The sequence below is a fragment of the Toxorhynchites rutilus genome, chromosome 2 (genome assembly GCF_029784135.1).
Source record: "Toxorhynchites rutilus septentrionalis strain SRP chromosome 2, ASM2978413v1, whole genome shotgun sequence".
Taxonomy (NCBI): domain Eukaryota; kingdom Metazoa; phylum Arthropoda; class Insecta; order Diptera; family Culicidae; genus Toxorhynchites; species Toxorhynchites rutilus.
In genome coordinates this window covers 212507402-212522992 of record NC_073745.1, presented here as the reverse complement: position 1 = coordinate 212522992, position 15591 = coordinate 212507402, and the positions used below count along the sequence as shown (strand labels likewise).

At 40.1% G+C, this 15591-nt stretch overlaps 1 protein-coding gene across 1 annotated transcript in view; it reads right to left on the bottom strand.

Moving 5' to 3' along the window:
* The window catches only part of LOC129767774 (eukaryotic translation initiation factor 5B), a 311161-nt gene that overhangs the window by 160028 nt on the left and 135542 nt on the right, over positions 1-15591 (bottom strand). Inside the window, exon 7 of the mRNA XM_055768962.1 lies at positions 3391-3586. Within this exon, the coding sequence (XP_055624937.1) occupies positions 3391-3586 (196 nt within the window). The remainder of the gene's footprint in view (positions 1-3390; positions 3587-15591) is intronic.

The window sequence follows — 15591 nt, the reverse complement described above, 5'->3', positions numbered from 1 at the left end:
TCAGAAATGGAATTTTTCGTAGCAGCCACAATATGTACAAAGTTTAAAAAAAATCGGAGAAGGTCGAAACAGCGGTCGGCTGAACATCATCTTTGCAGGACATTTTGGCTACATGTCCTGCCCATCGCACTCGTCCAGTCTTGGCAATTTTCTGGATGCTGGGTTCGCCATAGAGTTGCTCCAGTTCGTGGGGTCATTCTCCTTCTCTATACTCCGTTTTCCTGTACACCACCGTAGATTGTTCTGAGCACTCGGCGTTCGACAACACCAAATGCTTGTAAGCCTTCTTCGAGCATCGTCAATGCTTCGTGCATATAGAGAACAACGGGTCGAATCAGCGATTTGTACGTGTTACACTTCGTACGGGGTCGGAGTTTGTTTGTGGGTGTTTGTGGGAGTTTGTTGATTATGCGTCTCCGAATTTGACGGCTGTTGTTGTTACCAGTTGTTATCAACGAACCAAGGTAGACAATTTTCTCTACCTCATCGAGCTCGTTGTCGTAGATCACACTCTACTACCAAGAAGAACTCTGTAACAACTATTCCTTCTGCTAGCATGTATTTAGTCTCAGACGCATTGATCCCAGGCCTGCTCCGTGTTTCAAGCGAGCATACAAGTTCTTCCGATTATGTCCACGTCATCGGCGAAACAAATAAACTGACTAGACTTGACGCTCTTTTTTCTACTGGGTAGGAATCAACCTTGTTTTGGGTTTTGGGTCTCTTCACATTGCTCAATTCCGGGTAATGAGAGGGCTGACTCACTAACAAAGGTAGGTGCAATTGAAGGCGATATTTATCAGCGTCAAATCGCTTTCAATAAATTTTATTCTTTAGTCCGAAAAAATACCATCGCTAACTGGCAACGTAAGTGGCACGAAGATGAATTGGGTCGGTGGCTTCACTCAATTATCCCTAAGGTTAGCCTCAAACCATTGTTCAAAAGTCTGGACATGAGTCGGGACTTTATTCGCACCTTCTCCCGACTCATGTCCAATCACTGTTTGTTAGACGCGCTACTCTTTCTTTTTAATCTTGCCGATGGCAATATCTGTGCTTGTGGCCATGGTTACCACGACATCGAACACGTTGTTTGGTCGTGCGAGGTGTATCTTGTTACCACATCGAATTTAGAAAACTTTCTTCGGACTAGAGGAAGGCACCCCAATGTGCCGGTAAAAGATTTGTTGGCTAGGTTAGACCTTGATTACATGTTCCAAATACAGGTAAACTTCGATATAACGTACATTTTACTTTCAAAATTGTACGTTGTATCGAATTGTATATCGAAGCATAATAAAGTACTCACAAACGTAGTCTATAATACATTATTGTGTTGCTGTTTTAGTACAGTTAATGAATAATTTCAATCAGAAGACGAAGCCATCCTTTCTCATGATGTTTCCCTTCGTACTTTTGATTCAAGCTTGATTCATTTAGAATCCGGAATCACAAAACCAGCTGTATTTCGGGATTGATTGAAGGTACAAAACTTGTTTTAGCATCACAATACAGATAATTCATTGTTCTATCAGAAAAAAATATTGAAAAAATTTTTCCTTTACACTTTGGAAATGTGTACGTTATATCGAGTGACGTTATATTGAGGGTACGTTATAACGAGGGTACGTTGTATGGAAGTTTCCCTGTACATGTTACAATTTCCTTATATCCCTTCCTTTGCTTGAAGAAAATATGTCACCCTTCTAAGCTCGAGTAGACCACGACATCATTAACATTAGAATTGAGGAAAAATGTTTATATATAAAAATGTTATATATATATATATATATATATATATATACTTGTAACAATACAGTGAGCAGTTTGGCTCCTTTAAACTTATGTTACTGACCCTGTAAAAATAAACGATTGAAAAAATAGCTTCAATTGGTAAATTTTGTCTGGCGATGAGATAAATAAAATCAAGCATTCATTAAATTAGGGCCTGACAGAGCATTCAAAAATGAAACTATAAGCCCACACACTCAAAACCAGCAAGCAGATGCTTTCCAAATTATCTTTGCCGGTTTATTAACAAAAAAAAACAATTAACAATTTACCTCATTTTTCTATCTACAGAAAAATTTGTATCAGACGAATGAGCTGGATTTCATATTCATTGTTTAATGTTTTTTATTTCAAGATGGTTAGACATCAATTGCTTTTGTTTCTAATATAATTTGATTGTTTTGCGTGAGTATAGGCGTGTCTCTCCTTATAGCGACATCTAATCTCTTCATAACGACAATCCTTCAGAGCGACAATAGTTTTAATAGTTTTATAGGAAAGGAATCCACAATTAGCATGAGAGATGGGCGAAATGTGTAAAATCAAACGGGGATTACTTCGAACGAAAATATTTTGAAGCTATCCTAGAAATTATGCCTTTTTTTCAACAAAAACCGGGCAATTTCAACTTTCATACCTGGAATAAAATCTCTGATAATTAGGTGAGAATATTGCGTTTAATTACAATATATTCAAAATATTCATTTGAAAACAAAAAAACAATAATTGTCAAGCGAGTAACTACAAATCAATCTATTAATGTAAATTTAGACTATGAATAAATCGAACTTACGACCAGAATGCATATGCAGACTTCATGCGTGAGAGTCATTAAGTTCAATACCAAAACACTACCGCTACCAGACAGTGTACCGATTCAAAACAGAGATCGGACTGTCGCCCGATAAATCGACTTTAATTTATTGACATCTTTTTATTTTTGAACAAATTGCGATAGCGAGAGTGACCTTGGGCTTATAAATAAAACGCGCTATCTCGGATTGTCGCCTCTGCCACGTCATGACTAGGGCAAAGTTGTGGAGTCTCGCTGTACCAGAGAGAGAGAAAGGCAGAGTGCGCAAAGGATCGGACCGCCACAGATCAGTGTGCATCAGTCGTGCGCGATCGCGGTGATTATTATTTATAAAGAAGGCGAATCAGAGCAGAGAATAAAAAGTGTAGAATTCGCCTTGCTGTTGACAGAAAACTAGCAGCGTGCGTAAGCGCGAGACCTTGCACTAAATTGCAAACAATTGTACAACCTAAGCTTGGATTGCAACAAATTATCTGCCCCCTCCGATCGTTTCTCGAGATCATTGATATATCGTATGGATGTTGTATTCGTGTGACAGCTTTCAAGAGAACAGTCTAGAAAGAATAATAATACTCATTGCGACAATCAATGCTCGTTCTAATTAGTAGAACTGCTACGATTTGTCACCAATGTCGACAGAAGCACCCATTCCGAAGCCCCAGGGAATGTAATTATATTTAACAATCCACAGTGACATCCTTTCCGGCCGCCAATGAGTACTGGATAGGTAACTTTTTCTTTCCTTAATCTACACTCGTGATGAGAAGCAGCCACTGCCCACTTACCTTAAGCTTGCACGGAAACACCGCAATTGTTTTAAATTCCTCGCGCTTACGCTGCTTAATCTCTTCCCGATAGGCCATGAATTTATCGAACAAATGGTAGATAATGTCCGCTTGGAATATCTTCACGCCCAAACTGTCGGCGAGTTCTTGTGCGTCACGTTCCACCTTCACATCGAAGGCGAGTATGGTAGCGTACCTGTAATCAGGGGAAAAAGACAAAAATCGATTAGTTTCTTCGACAATGCACCGGTAGCAACCCGCAAGGACCTGCCGCAGGACGGGAAGCACCGGGAAACCTGCGAAATCGAACCATATGACCCAAACGCCCCCGGTTCGGAGTCTAGCCCCCGGAATTATCTCAATCAAGATGACTCAGATTGTCAGTTTGAGTGGAGGAAAAAAATAAACATAAAATTGTAACGCAGAAGTCACCCACGATCGCACACCGGCATATATTGCGAGCTGCCATCGTAGTAGACCTGATCGTAGCACTTTCGATGGAATGTCACTTTGGTCGTGGGATACGTGCGGCTGAAATGCCTTCGATGGCATACGTGCAGCAAAAGCACTGGAGACGGTATGTAGAGTTTAAAAAAAGGCGGTTGGCGCGTGGGCCTGTCACAAATGTTTAGCCGATAGCTTCGGCTCCTACACTCGACTTAACTCTTTTTTCGACTATGTGACAAGTTTGGGAGATTCGCGATGGCCTGACATGGTTTGAACTTGATACGTGGTGCATTAATACACAAAACTATACATTTTGAACATACCTGCAACAGGGAATATAACCATCAGGCTGCAACCATATCTACAGAATAATTTGTATTTATCCAGATTTTTTGAAACCAAGAATCTGTAGATACAGATTACAGATTTTTTTGGTTTTCATACAGATTTACAGATTTTTCAAAATAACGATCCAATATTAGTTATGGTTTGTTCTCAATAATATTTTTTCCCAACTCACCAATTTTAATCATATAGCATTGGAATCGGCCTGGATGAGAGTCATTTTGGCATTCATATGTAGCATGTAGTACTGCTTTCTCATGTTCAATCTAAGGCGAAAAGATGCAAAAGCCTGCGTCATCCGCTAGCTTTACAATGAATAAATAACACTGTTTATCTTTTTCCTACTAAAGCACCGTGAATACGAATTTTTACGTGGATACCATCAAAATCGTCAAATTCATAATAACTATGCCAATCGATGATATTAAAACTAAGATTATGCTTCAAGATTTAATTTTTAAATTTAACCCTTTGCGGTCGTATTAAACTTCGACATGTGTGTCGTATTGGCCGCATTTTTTTTACATGCAGTAATTCCAAATGAAATCGACAAATGATAAAACATGACTATTTTTGATTCGAATGAAAGTGTGTATTCCGTTTGGGTTAGAGGAAATATGAGTTTTCCACAGCAGTTGGGAATTTTTTGACTCAAGCGTAACTTTTGAAAAGGACGTATCGATTTGAGTAAGAGAAATCTTTGATAATTTATATCTCAAAAACTATGAGTCGTACCGAAATAGTGTCTTAGAAAGAGTTATACTGTATTGATGGTTGAATATGAAAAAAATGTACACTGAGAAAAAAAATAGTACTTCTTTTTTATTCACAAAATAAAAATTCAATTTGCAATATCCAAAATACATATTTTTTAATTTTTTTTTTAATTTTTTCATACAAAATAGAAGTCACGCAGAAAATTTAAAAAATGGGCCCAAGATGGTAAAACTATTTTTGACGAACTTTGTTGAACATCGAATTTTGTTTTTGGAAATTATAAGCGAATTCATAAAATCTCATGAACATGATGGTACAACACGACAAACATATTGAAAGGGACTATTTACTATTAAAAAGACAATAAATTACAAATATTTTTTTAAATATCTCGAGAATGGCTACATTTAGGAGAAGATTGATAATAACCTTTTTTGTTTTAAATAACATCAGAATTCATAATTTGTGATTAAAAATGACTGCTAACATACAAAAACTCGAAGTTTCGAAAATTCCTAAAAATTCGATGTTCCACAAAGTTGGTCAAAAATAGTTTTACCATCTTGGGCTCATTTTTTAAATTTTTTACATGATTTCTATTTTGAAAAAATTTGAAAAAATTTAAAAAAATATATGTATTTTGGATATTGCAAATTGAATTTTTATTTTGTAAATAAAAAACAGAGTACTAATTTTTATTCTCAGTGTACATTTTTTTTCATATTCAACCATCAATACTCTATAACTCTTTCAAAGACACTATTTCGGTACGACTCATAGTTTTTGAGATATAAATTATCAAATATTTTTCTTACTCAAATCGATACGCCTTTTTCAAAAGTTACGCTTGAGTCAAAAAATTCCCAATTGCTGTGAAAAACTCATATTTCCTCCAGCCCAAACGGAATACACACTTTCATAGGAATCAAAAATACAAGTTTTCAAAATCTGCATTTTTAGGACGAATCATTTGGAATTGCTGCATTATAAAGCAGTGACGTATAACTTTGTGACAGGTCGGATTAGGATTACACAGGATTATATATGATTCGATTATATAAACCTTTGGACTCAGTTATATACAGTTTAAACAAAAATTACATTTAAAATATTATAAAAATTACATTTAAAATATTACTTATTTAGAAAAAAAGGTAACCTTTCAACGTTAAGGTGTAATTTAAGTGGCTATTAAAAGTACAGTGGGGGGAAATCGTGATTTCTGAAGATTTAGACTGAATTTTCACCAGAAATTGTTTATATCTATATTGTAGCGAAAATAAGAAACATAGAATTTCGGTGCCAAAGAACAATTTCGTAGAGCGGTTAGAAAGCTTTAATTTAATTGATCAAAAACAAGTTTAAAATGATTTTTTATGATAAAGTTTATAATAACACATTAAAAATAGCTAACTTTTGAGTTTTTTCACTTCCAAAACGTTATTCAAATCAATCAATTTAGATTTTTCATCTTTCAAATGGAATCGACAGAATCGTCTTCCGTACTGTACTTTTTTTTCGAACATATGCGCAGAAAGATTTCTTTCATCAAATATGATCGTTCACCACCTCCTGAGAGATTCTGTATAAATTTATTTTTTTCATGTGAGAAAAGTGTTTCCTGGCTTTAAGGTGATGGATTGAAATTAAATTCTTTTTTTTTTTATTAAAAAAAACGAAAAATATACGCATCAAAAACGAATAACAAAAAATTTTTGACTCATTATACACAGGATTCGAATATATATAGTGAAAAGAAATCCGAGACTCCCCTTTATTAGTAGACTTTTTTGCTGTGGTGACTGAAAGTAGACAAAAGACCGCAAAGCGTTGATACAGATATCGATACAGATTTTCTGAGAAAAAACACAGATAAAAAGATTTTTTGAGACCAAAAACACAGATTTCATTATGGCAACTCTGACCTGCAATTCGAGAGTGTATCCATTTTTGCTCCAATATTGTGAATATTAAGAACTCAATACAGTTACCGTCTTATCAGAACATGATTTTCTACAAAGTCCTTGGAAAACCAATAAAGTTCATATGAAAAATAATATTTTAAATACACAATCAAAAATCTAACAATAATTTGTAAAAAAAAATATATATTAGCTTGGGGAAAAAGTAATCCATTATTTTTGCATGAAATTCAAACCTTTTCTTTCAATATGCTTCGGATTGTCCGATTTGGGTCGAATATGCACCGTTTTGTTGTAAAATTTGTTGCCATTCTAAAGGTAGCATCATAATGGCTGTCTCATAGTAGTCTTGGTCTATATTGGCGAAATACTCTAGCAATAGACTTTTACAACAGTCTTCTCTTGTTCCAGATTCCTTGTCACTCAGGAAGTTTTTCAATGCGATTAAAAAGTGGTAATCGCTTGGTGCAGTAGAAGTAAAATCGTGATTTTGGTAGATTTTAGTTGAAGATTCAGCAGGAATTGTTTAAAATTATATTGCAGCGAAATTATAAACGATAGAAGTTGGTTGTCAAAGAACAAATTGTAGAGCGATTATAGAGCTTCAATTTGGTTGATAAAAAGGTTAAAGTTTCTTAAACCACAAACATTGAAGTTTTTCACTTCTAAAATGTTACTTAAATCCACTAATTTGGAAGTTTCAAAACTATATCCTGAATAAAATTTTCTTATCTCTCAAATGGAAGCAACAGAATTGTCTCACGTAGCGTAATTTTGTGTACCCGTGGCCGAAGAGTTAGCGTCTTACATTATCATGCTGGGTGTTCGGGTTCGATTCCCGTTCTGGCCGGGGAATTTTTTCGTCAAAGAAATTTCCTTCGATTTGCACTGTGGTCACGCGTATTCAAGAGCTTGCCCCTCGGAATACGTTCTAGGCGTGTTATTTGGCTTAAGGAATCTCAACTAAGTATTAATAAACTACGCTACTCAATGCATACATTGAGACAGCAAAAGTGTTCCACAAGGGACGTTAACGCCATTCAAGAGAGCGTAATTTTGGAATTAGAGCCAGTTTAAGGCAAACACGGCCCGAAACAGAGAAACAGTTCAATAACTCTGTCATTGTTGGTATTCGAACATATGCGATTTGATAAGGATTTTTATCATCAAATATGATCCTCTATCACATTCTGAAATAATGAGGATGTTTTATATGGGAAAGGTATTTTATGCCTTTAAGGGGATGAATCAAAAATTAAATTCTTCTTTTATAATAAAAAAACCAAAAATCTTACTATAAATAAAATCGCTAAAAAATAAAGCGCGGTCGTCGTGAACAGTCGTAAACGGTCGTAAATGGTCGTATTCTTGACGTAAACACAAACAGAGTGAGAGAGTGAGCAGCTGCGATGTGTTTTTTTGTGTGAGAACGAGCCAGCACCCGCAGTACGCAGTGTGTATAACACTGTCCCGTCGGCAATAACACCAAGTCCCAGAAAGCGTCCAAGTCCCCCCAGCATACAGCACACAACAGTTTGTTCATTTTATCACTGCGCGAAGTGTGCGCGTCTGCGGTGTGCATGTGTTCGTTTGTGCGTGTATGTGTTTGTGTGTGCGTGTTTTTTTTCATATAATAACTGCAAAAAAAACTATTAATTTTAATTTAATGTGACTGAGGCTTCGGGTAAGTTATAAGTGATTGATTCTGCCGCTTCAGGTTCACGTAAGTAGAACGCTAAACATGTAAACTGCACGTAAACTGCATAACTTCGTTGTTTACAGAAACTTCAACTAAAAAAATTGTTCGTCTCATTCGTTCGGACGGTCCACGCTTCGTCTGCGGATGGGATTTAATTTTTTTTTCTCGACCAACGACCAACAAACGATACAAGTAATTGATGTTAGTGTATAAAACGATGAAATTGAAATATTGCGAAATATTCACCGTTGTGACATTTCAGAGTTCGACTTCGTTCAAACGTACGTTCTCTTTCCTGCACATCTGGTCTCCTTTACGTCAGTTGACCCTGTACTGTATGGTCTTCGGAAATTCTCCCGCTTCAAATTTACGTAAGTAGAATGCTGAACATGTAAAATGCACATGAACTGCATAACATCCTTGCTTACAGAAACTTTAATCAACAAGATTGTTCTTCGTTCGCTCGAACGGTCCACAATTCGTCTGCGGATGGAATTTCAATTCTTTTAATCGATCAAACGATATAAGTGATTGATGTTAGTGTTTAAAACGATGAAATTGAAATATTGCGAAATATTCACCGTTGCAACTTTTCAGAGTACATCCTTTCCGCACATCTGGTCTCCTGCACGTTCGCTGACTCTGTTTATGGTCTTCAGAACATCAAATGCACCTGTTGCCTAGAAGTTATCTAGTAGCAGACATGAGTGTCGCGCAATCAGAGAAGCTGCTGATGATTGACGACGATAGTGGCAGATACTACGAAATCATACCTACGAATGGGCGTTTTGTGTTACCTCCTCGTAGATATGTGCATCGTAGTATTCAAGACTTTCTGTCGTTGATCGACAATAATTTCGTGGAATTCCTGACAGAATCGAGCATTTTCAGTTTTCTGCAGGAGTATATACGTGATCGAGATAACGCCGTTGTCTTCAACCCATCACTGTGGGCACCGTTTGCAGAGTTGCGAAATGACGGTAACAAAACTATCTTGACTGGTTTCGAGACAATGCTCGCCTTGCTCGCTCCAGAGTTTCGTAATTCGCTCCGCCCGTACCACGCCGTTTTACTGCCAATATCACTAGCGGCTCCAGCCCATTTTGCCTTGGTAGCTGTCTTGCCTAACTCTGAAACGGTGCACTTCGTGGATTCTACACACAGATTGCCACCGCCGATATATTTGCGCTGCATTGAGATTTGGCAACAGGCTGTGTTTGGTTTTGTGCGTCCTGTAGAACTTCGTACTGATTGTCCAGTTCAAACTGATGGAATCTCCTGTGGCGTATTCACAACAGCTGCAGCAATGCGAGTGTGCGACGGCATGCCAGACTACATGAACACCAATCTGAACTTACGTGCATTGCGTATCCTCATGTGGAATACGTTGGTTGGTTGCCAGAGCATGAGAGACAACATAGCGCGCCTAAACACCTCTTTGCGTAGTCCACCGCGCCAATGTTCCATTTCCGCTGCACCGCATGAAGAACTGGCAAACACGACATCCCCCGTTTACGACCAAAACATGGTAGGAGGTTCAAACGATCATGCAACTGTTGGATTTTATATTTTTTTATTTTTTCAGGCCACCAAAGACACAAACGCGGAAACTGCCAATTATAATTTGGCGGTTGACGCTACTTCATGATCTCTTTTGTCACACCACCTAATAGATCAGGCAGCTAATGGCTTCCCATCTATTAAGCGTCCAAAATCAATACATCCGGCTCATCTGAATTCGAAGAAACCACACATAAAGCGTGCTCAGACCGTTGATACCGTCGCACAAGAACAGTCGTCTAGCCTGTCTGCAATGCTTCAACAGATCAGGGATGATGATTGCATAGAATCGATGGAAGTCACGGTCTTTGATTGGCTGGTTGCGCAGTGCAAATGCACTGAAGACATTGTAGCACTGCCTTTGCAGCGGTTTGATCCCTCACTGAGTTGCAATGCCCCAGAGCCATTTCAAGAGCCAATACGAGGCAGATATAAGCAGTATTTTGTTCCAGTGCTATACGCGCGCTTGCATATGATTCTAGCGGTTTTTCGCCAAAAGCGATGCATAATTTACGTGCCATGGTCCATGGCATTGAAGAAAGCTCTTCGCACTTTCTTCAAAGGGATCGGAGTGCTGATTTATGGTATGCAGACTGTAACTTCGTGTGCTTTCGCTAAACAGACCACAGAAATTGCTCATGTGGACGAAGCAAAAATCAGTCTCTACTTTCTCCATCTCGTACGTGCCTTTTGCACTGGCAAGCTCCATGACGAGAATTCTGCACAGTTCGCAGGTGCTACAACTATTCGCAAAGAGCCTAGATGGGTAACGCTGGAGGGTAAATCAGTATCTAGTCGTGATACCAGTATAACATCATCTTCTAGAATTTCCAAGGGTAACCGCCTACAATTACATCTTCTCGGAAGCACTACTCAAGAGACGAATAATTATGCACCAGTGCCGTTGCTACGCGGACTGAATGGTAATACGGCGTATGCTATGTTTTTGAAAATGGTGGATGCTCAGTACCCACTGAGAACGGAACTTTCGTTTGAAACTGCGTTTAGCGTCACCTACAACTGGACAAAACAATTTAACTGTGGCTTAATCAAATCAAGTGATGTGTCAGTTTTACCGTTGATACACATTAGCAAAACGACTACAACACCAACGGTCAATCCACTCAACGTTCGTACACCAAACATATACGTTGCCCCCTTGGTTATTGACACATCGTATGCATGCTGTGTTTTCCAGCGGACTAAGAACAGTATTAAGTGCAACGTATACGCTTCTTGGAAGGAAGGAAGGAAGGTATTGTATTATAGAGACTTTAAACTTTTGCAGTTCATTCGTCTCTAGCCTTGAGAAAGGCCCTTTGAAAACTCTACTCTACTCTATTACTCTACTCCAGCGCTACCACCTCCGCCCTCTTGCCTTGAGAACACACACACACACAAAGAATGAGCGTTCATGCTTCTTGGCATGCGTCAATTTCGTGTTATATCAGAGACACGCTGCAAAAACTAGGCAATGAAGCATTTCAAAGCAACATGAGAGTGCGCGTCAGTTTGGCTACAACAGACGACATGTTGTTCGTTGTGCCTTCTCTCAACCATGCCTATTTTTGTCATACATTTTATTGCTTGGTTAGTAGACGCGCTATTCTAGCTCATGATTCTTGTTTCCGTGAATACGTTTCTGACGAACAAATTTTAAACGATCGGCAAACTCAAAAGGTTCAACGTGAGGAAGACAGCAGAATAAATTCTCGCAGCACTCTTGGCGCAGAGAGAGCCGTGGAGATTTGCGATAACAATGCCGACGTTCACCGAAAAACGTATGCAATTATACAAAAAGAACGAAGAGGTAATCCACCTCTTTACAAAGCGGCCAACATGAAGAACTCGCTTCCGGCTGCAATCTCTCTAGGTGCACTCAGAGACCGCAAATGTATTTCATGTTGTGCTTTACTCTTCCAATTTGAGCCACGCAAATGTTGCCGAGAAGGTAAAGTAATGCTCCCGCCAATTGACGTAGAACAGTATCCAGAACCACTGCGCAGTTTATATTTTGGTCAACATACTAAATCTGCAAAATTCAAAGAATGCGCCAAGTCACTAAACAATCTACTTGCCCTCGGTTCGGTTACGATGCCAAATCGGCCTCTTCATCGGCATGGTGCTCCAGTTGTTGCTGTTCAGGGACAAGTACTTCATATACATTCACACCTCTTTCCACGTGCTAACCAAGAACCGTCGTTTGCTCAGTACTTCTTCTATGATGTCGAAGAAGCTGCAAAAAGAAGAGCCAACAGAGCTCATGACTTCGATAGAGATGTAGATATGACACTCCTGCGGGAGTTGGACAGAATGCTAAGGATTCATCATGTTCACTGCAAGGCTTATTTGATGGCTTACGAAGTGTATAGAAAACGCGGCGATGATGCAGGAAACATCAGCCTGCTCATCGTTTCTTCTCGCAACAAAGAAGCACGTGCTGTTGTCGATGCCACCACCCACCAAGGCAGACTGAATGTACCCACATTAAAGGATTGCATGGCTGTGGTGTATCACGAAGACCAGCTGATTAATTTCTCCAAACAGTACATCGTTGGGAATACTCGCATGAGAGGGAACGCATCATCTAGGGTCAATTTGATTGCGCATCATAATCCAGATATGCGTCCTCTTTGCTATCCGCTATTATTTCCTCACGGCCAGCTGATCTTTCAGACTGGAACTCGACTGGCCAACGCAATAACTGGCGAAGAACTAGATGATAGAGGTTGCACAACAGATGACGCACGAGGAGACAGCGCAATGAATACGCATCCGTTGCAGAAAACTCACGCGAATGTATCTCGGAGAGATTCCATTGTATTCCATATGTATCAGCGGCGGCAAGATTTGCACCACTTCTTGTTTGACGTAAGACGTTTGGGTCAGACTTATCTGATTGACGAGTACCTGGCTTGTGAAAGTGACCGTCTCAACTATGTGCGCATGCGTTTCGAAAACAAGCGAATCGCACGGCATTCTGATCTCGTCGAGTTTTTGAACAGACAGTACGCTGATCGAGGTGTTCGAGTGGGAAAACACATACCCTTACCAGGTTCGTTAAGTTAATCTATATATCCCGAATTGATAATTATCACAGTCGAATCATGCACCTTCGTTGTGTCAAATGTATGTATGCATGCAAGCAAGAAGCAAGGTGCATTTCATACTTTCATACTCGGTGGTCTCAAATTTTGACAGTTAATAGGCCTCTTAAGACAAAGATACCTCCTTGTGCGAGTAACTGTCGCTGTTATAATTGTCGAGTCTAAATCGGGACAAATGTCGCAGCGAAATGATGATCGGCATACTGCTCGATCATCGCAGAAGTCCAAACTAATATATATATTTTTTACCAGGTAATTTCACAGGCAGCAACAATCATACGGCACATCTTTTCCACAATACGTGTGCATTGTTCAATGCTATTGAAGCCCCGCACTTTTTTCTTACGTTCACAGGCAATCCCAATTGGCCAGAGATCAAAGAAAATCTACTTCCAGGGCAATGTGCTTACGATAACTCACCGTTGATTGTCCGCGTGTTCAAACAAAAAAGTGATCTCTTTATGCAGGCCATCAAGGATGGCGCAATTGGCAAGGCCCTGGCCTGGGCATACCATATTGAATTTCAGAAGCGTGGAATGCCTCACTTGCATCTGCTGTTAGCCTCTGATATTCATATTGCATCCCCAGAAGAGTTGGAAGAATGGATTTCAGCGGAGCTGCCAGAGCAACCAGATCCGAATGACGCCGATTACAACATAAAAAAACGATACTTGGATCTTGTTGTGAAGCATCATATTCATGGGCCTTGTGAGGCACCAACGGGTCATGATCCCTGGCCTTGTCGAGCTGACAAATCAAAAATAGGGGCACACGGAAAGTGTTCGAAGTGGTATCCAAAGGATTTTTCTGCAGAATCCAGTATCACAACTCAAGGATACGCTGAGCCAAAAAGACCAGACAATGGTAGACATCATGTTTTTGGAAGCGCTAAAAACGCACGAATAGCTACGAATCAGCATGTTGTTCCACACAATCCCTTCTTATCTATGCTGGTCGATGCGCACTGCAACGTTGAGTGCATCAAGGCTCCTCATTCCGCAATGATTTACCTTTTCAAATACATTAACAAGGGTTCAGACCAAGCTATCGTGCAGTTTAGAGAGCAACTCGTTCAGGCAGCAGTTCAGGAAGGACGGGAAGAGATTGTCATTGACGAGTGCGTGGAATATCAGCAGATGAGATTTATGACGTCTTGCGAAGCAGCTTATCGTTTGCTGGGCTATCCGCTATGGGGAATGTCCCACACAATTGTGGAATTGAAAATTCACGAGCCCGACAAGGAGACGATCATGTTTGAAGACGAGGACGAACAACAGGCGCTTGAACGAGCAAATAGCCGAAAAAACTCGTCACAGTTGATTGCATACTTCAAGCTGTGCGCGAGCATTCCACAAAATGATAGTTTAAGCTACCTTCAAGTGCCCACGCGATTCACGTGGAATGCGACTACGTATTGCTGGACTGATCGAAAGCGACGTACATGCGACATCATTTCCCGAATTCGCTGGGTTCATCTGCAACACAAAGAATTGTTTGCGATTCGAGTGCTTCTATACAACCGCACGGGTGTGATATCATTCAAAGACTTGCGAACAGTTAATGGTGTAACATGCGATACCTTCTACGAAGCTGCTGCTGCAAGCGGACTACTTGAAGATGAAACCGAATGGGATCAGGCTATGGCTGAAGCAGTGCGCTTCCAACTACCTGCATCTGCAAGGCGCACGTTCGTTATCATTTTGTTGCACGCTACCAACTGCGACTACTTGGCTTTGTGGGAAAAGTATAAGGCGTACATGATAACCGCAAATCTACGACGTCCTGCCGCAATAATGGAACAGCTGGCACTTGCGCACATCGAGAGCATTCTGTCGCACTATGGCAAAACGCTTCACGATTACAATTTGCCTTGTGTTGACCACGACGAGATCGATGCTCAGCAGCAAGAAGAAGCAGCCGAGGCAGCTGACGGATTGTGGCAACGCGCCGCGGCCACTATGAACTTTGAGCAAAAGGCGCTTGCTGACAAGTTTCTGCAGTTGTTGGATTATCCAAAGGTTGGAAATGGGCGGTTCATTTTCTGTCAGGCATCGGGAGGGACAGGTAAATCGTTCACATTCAACGCCGTTCTCAATGCTGCTGAAGCGCGAGGCAAAAAAGTATTGGTAGTGGCTTCGACGGGCATTGCAGCGCAGCTGTTGAGAAACGGCCGCACGGCACACACGGCGTTTCAGCTGGGTCTGAACCCAATGGCTACCACAGTTGCAAATATTGAAGGACAATCGAAGAAGGCTGCACTTTTGCGCGATCTTGATGGCCTCATTTTTGACGAAGCAGTGATGGTTTCACGAACCCTTCTCGAATTGATAGATCGCACTCTACGCAGTTTTGCGTTATCTGAAAATCGAACGTTTCCTTTCGGAGGAGTAGCAGTTTTGCTGGG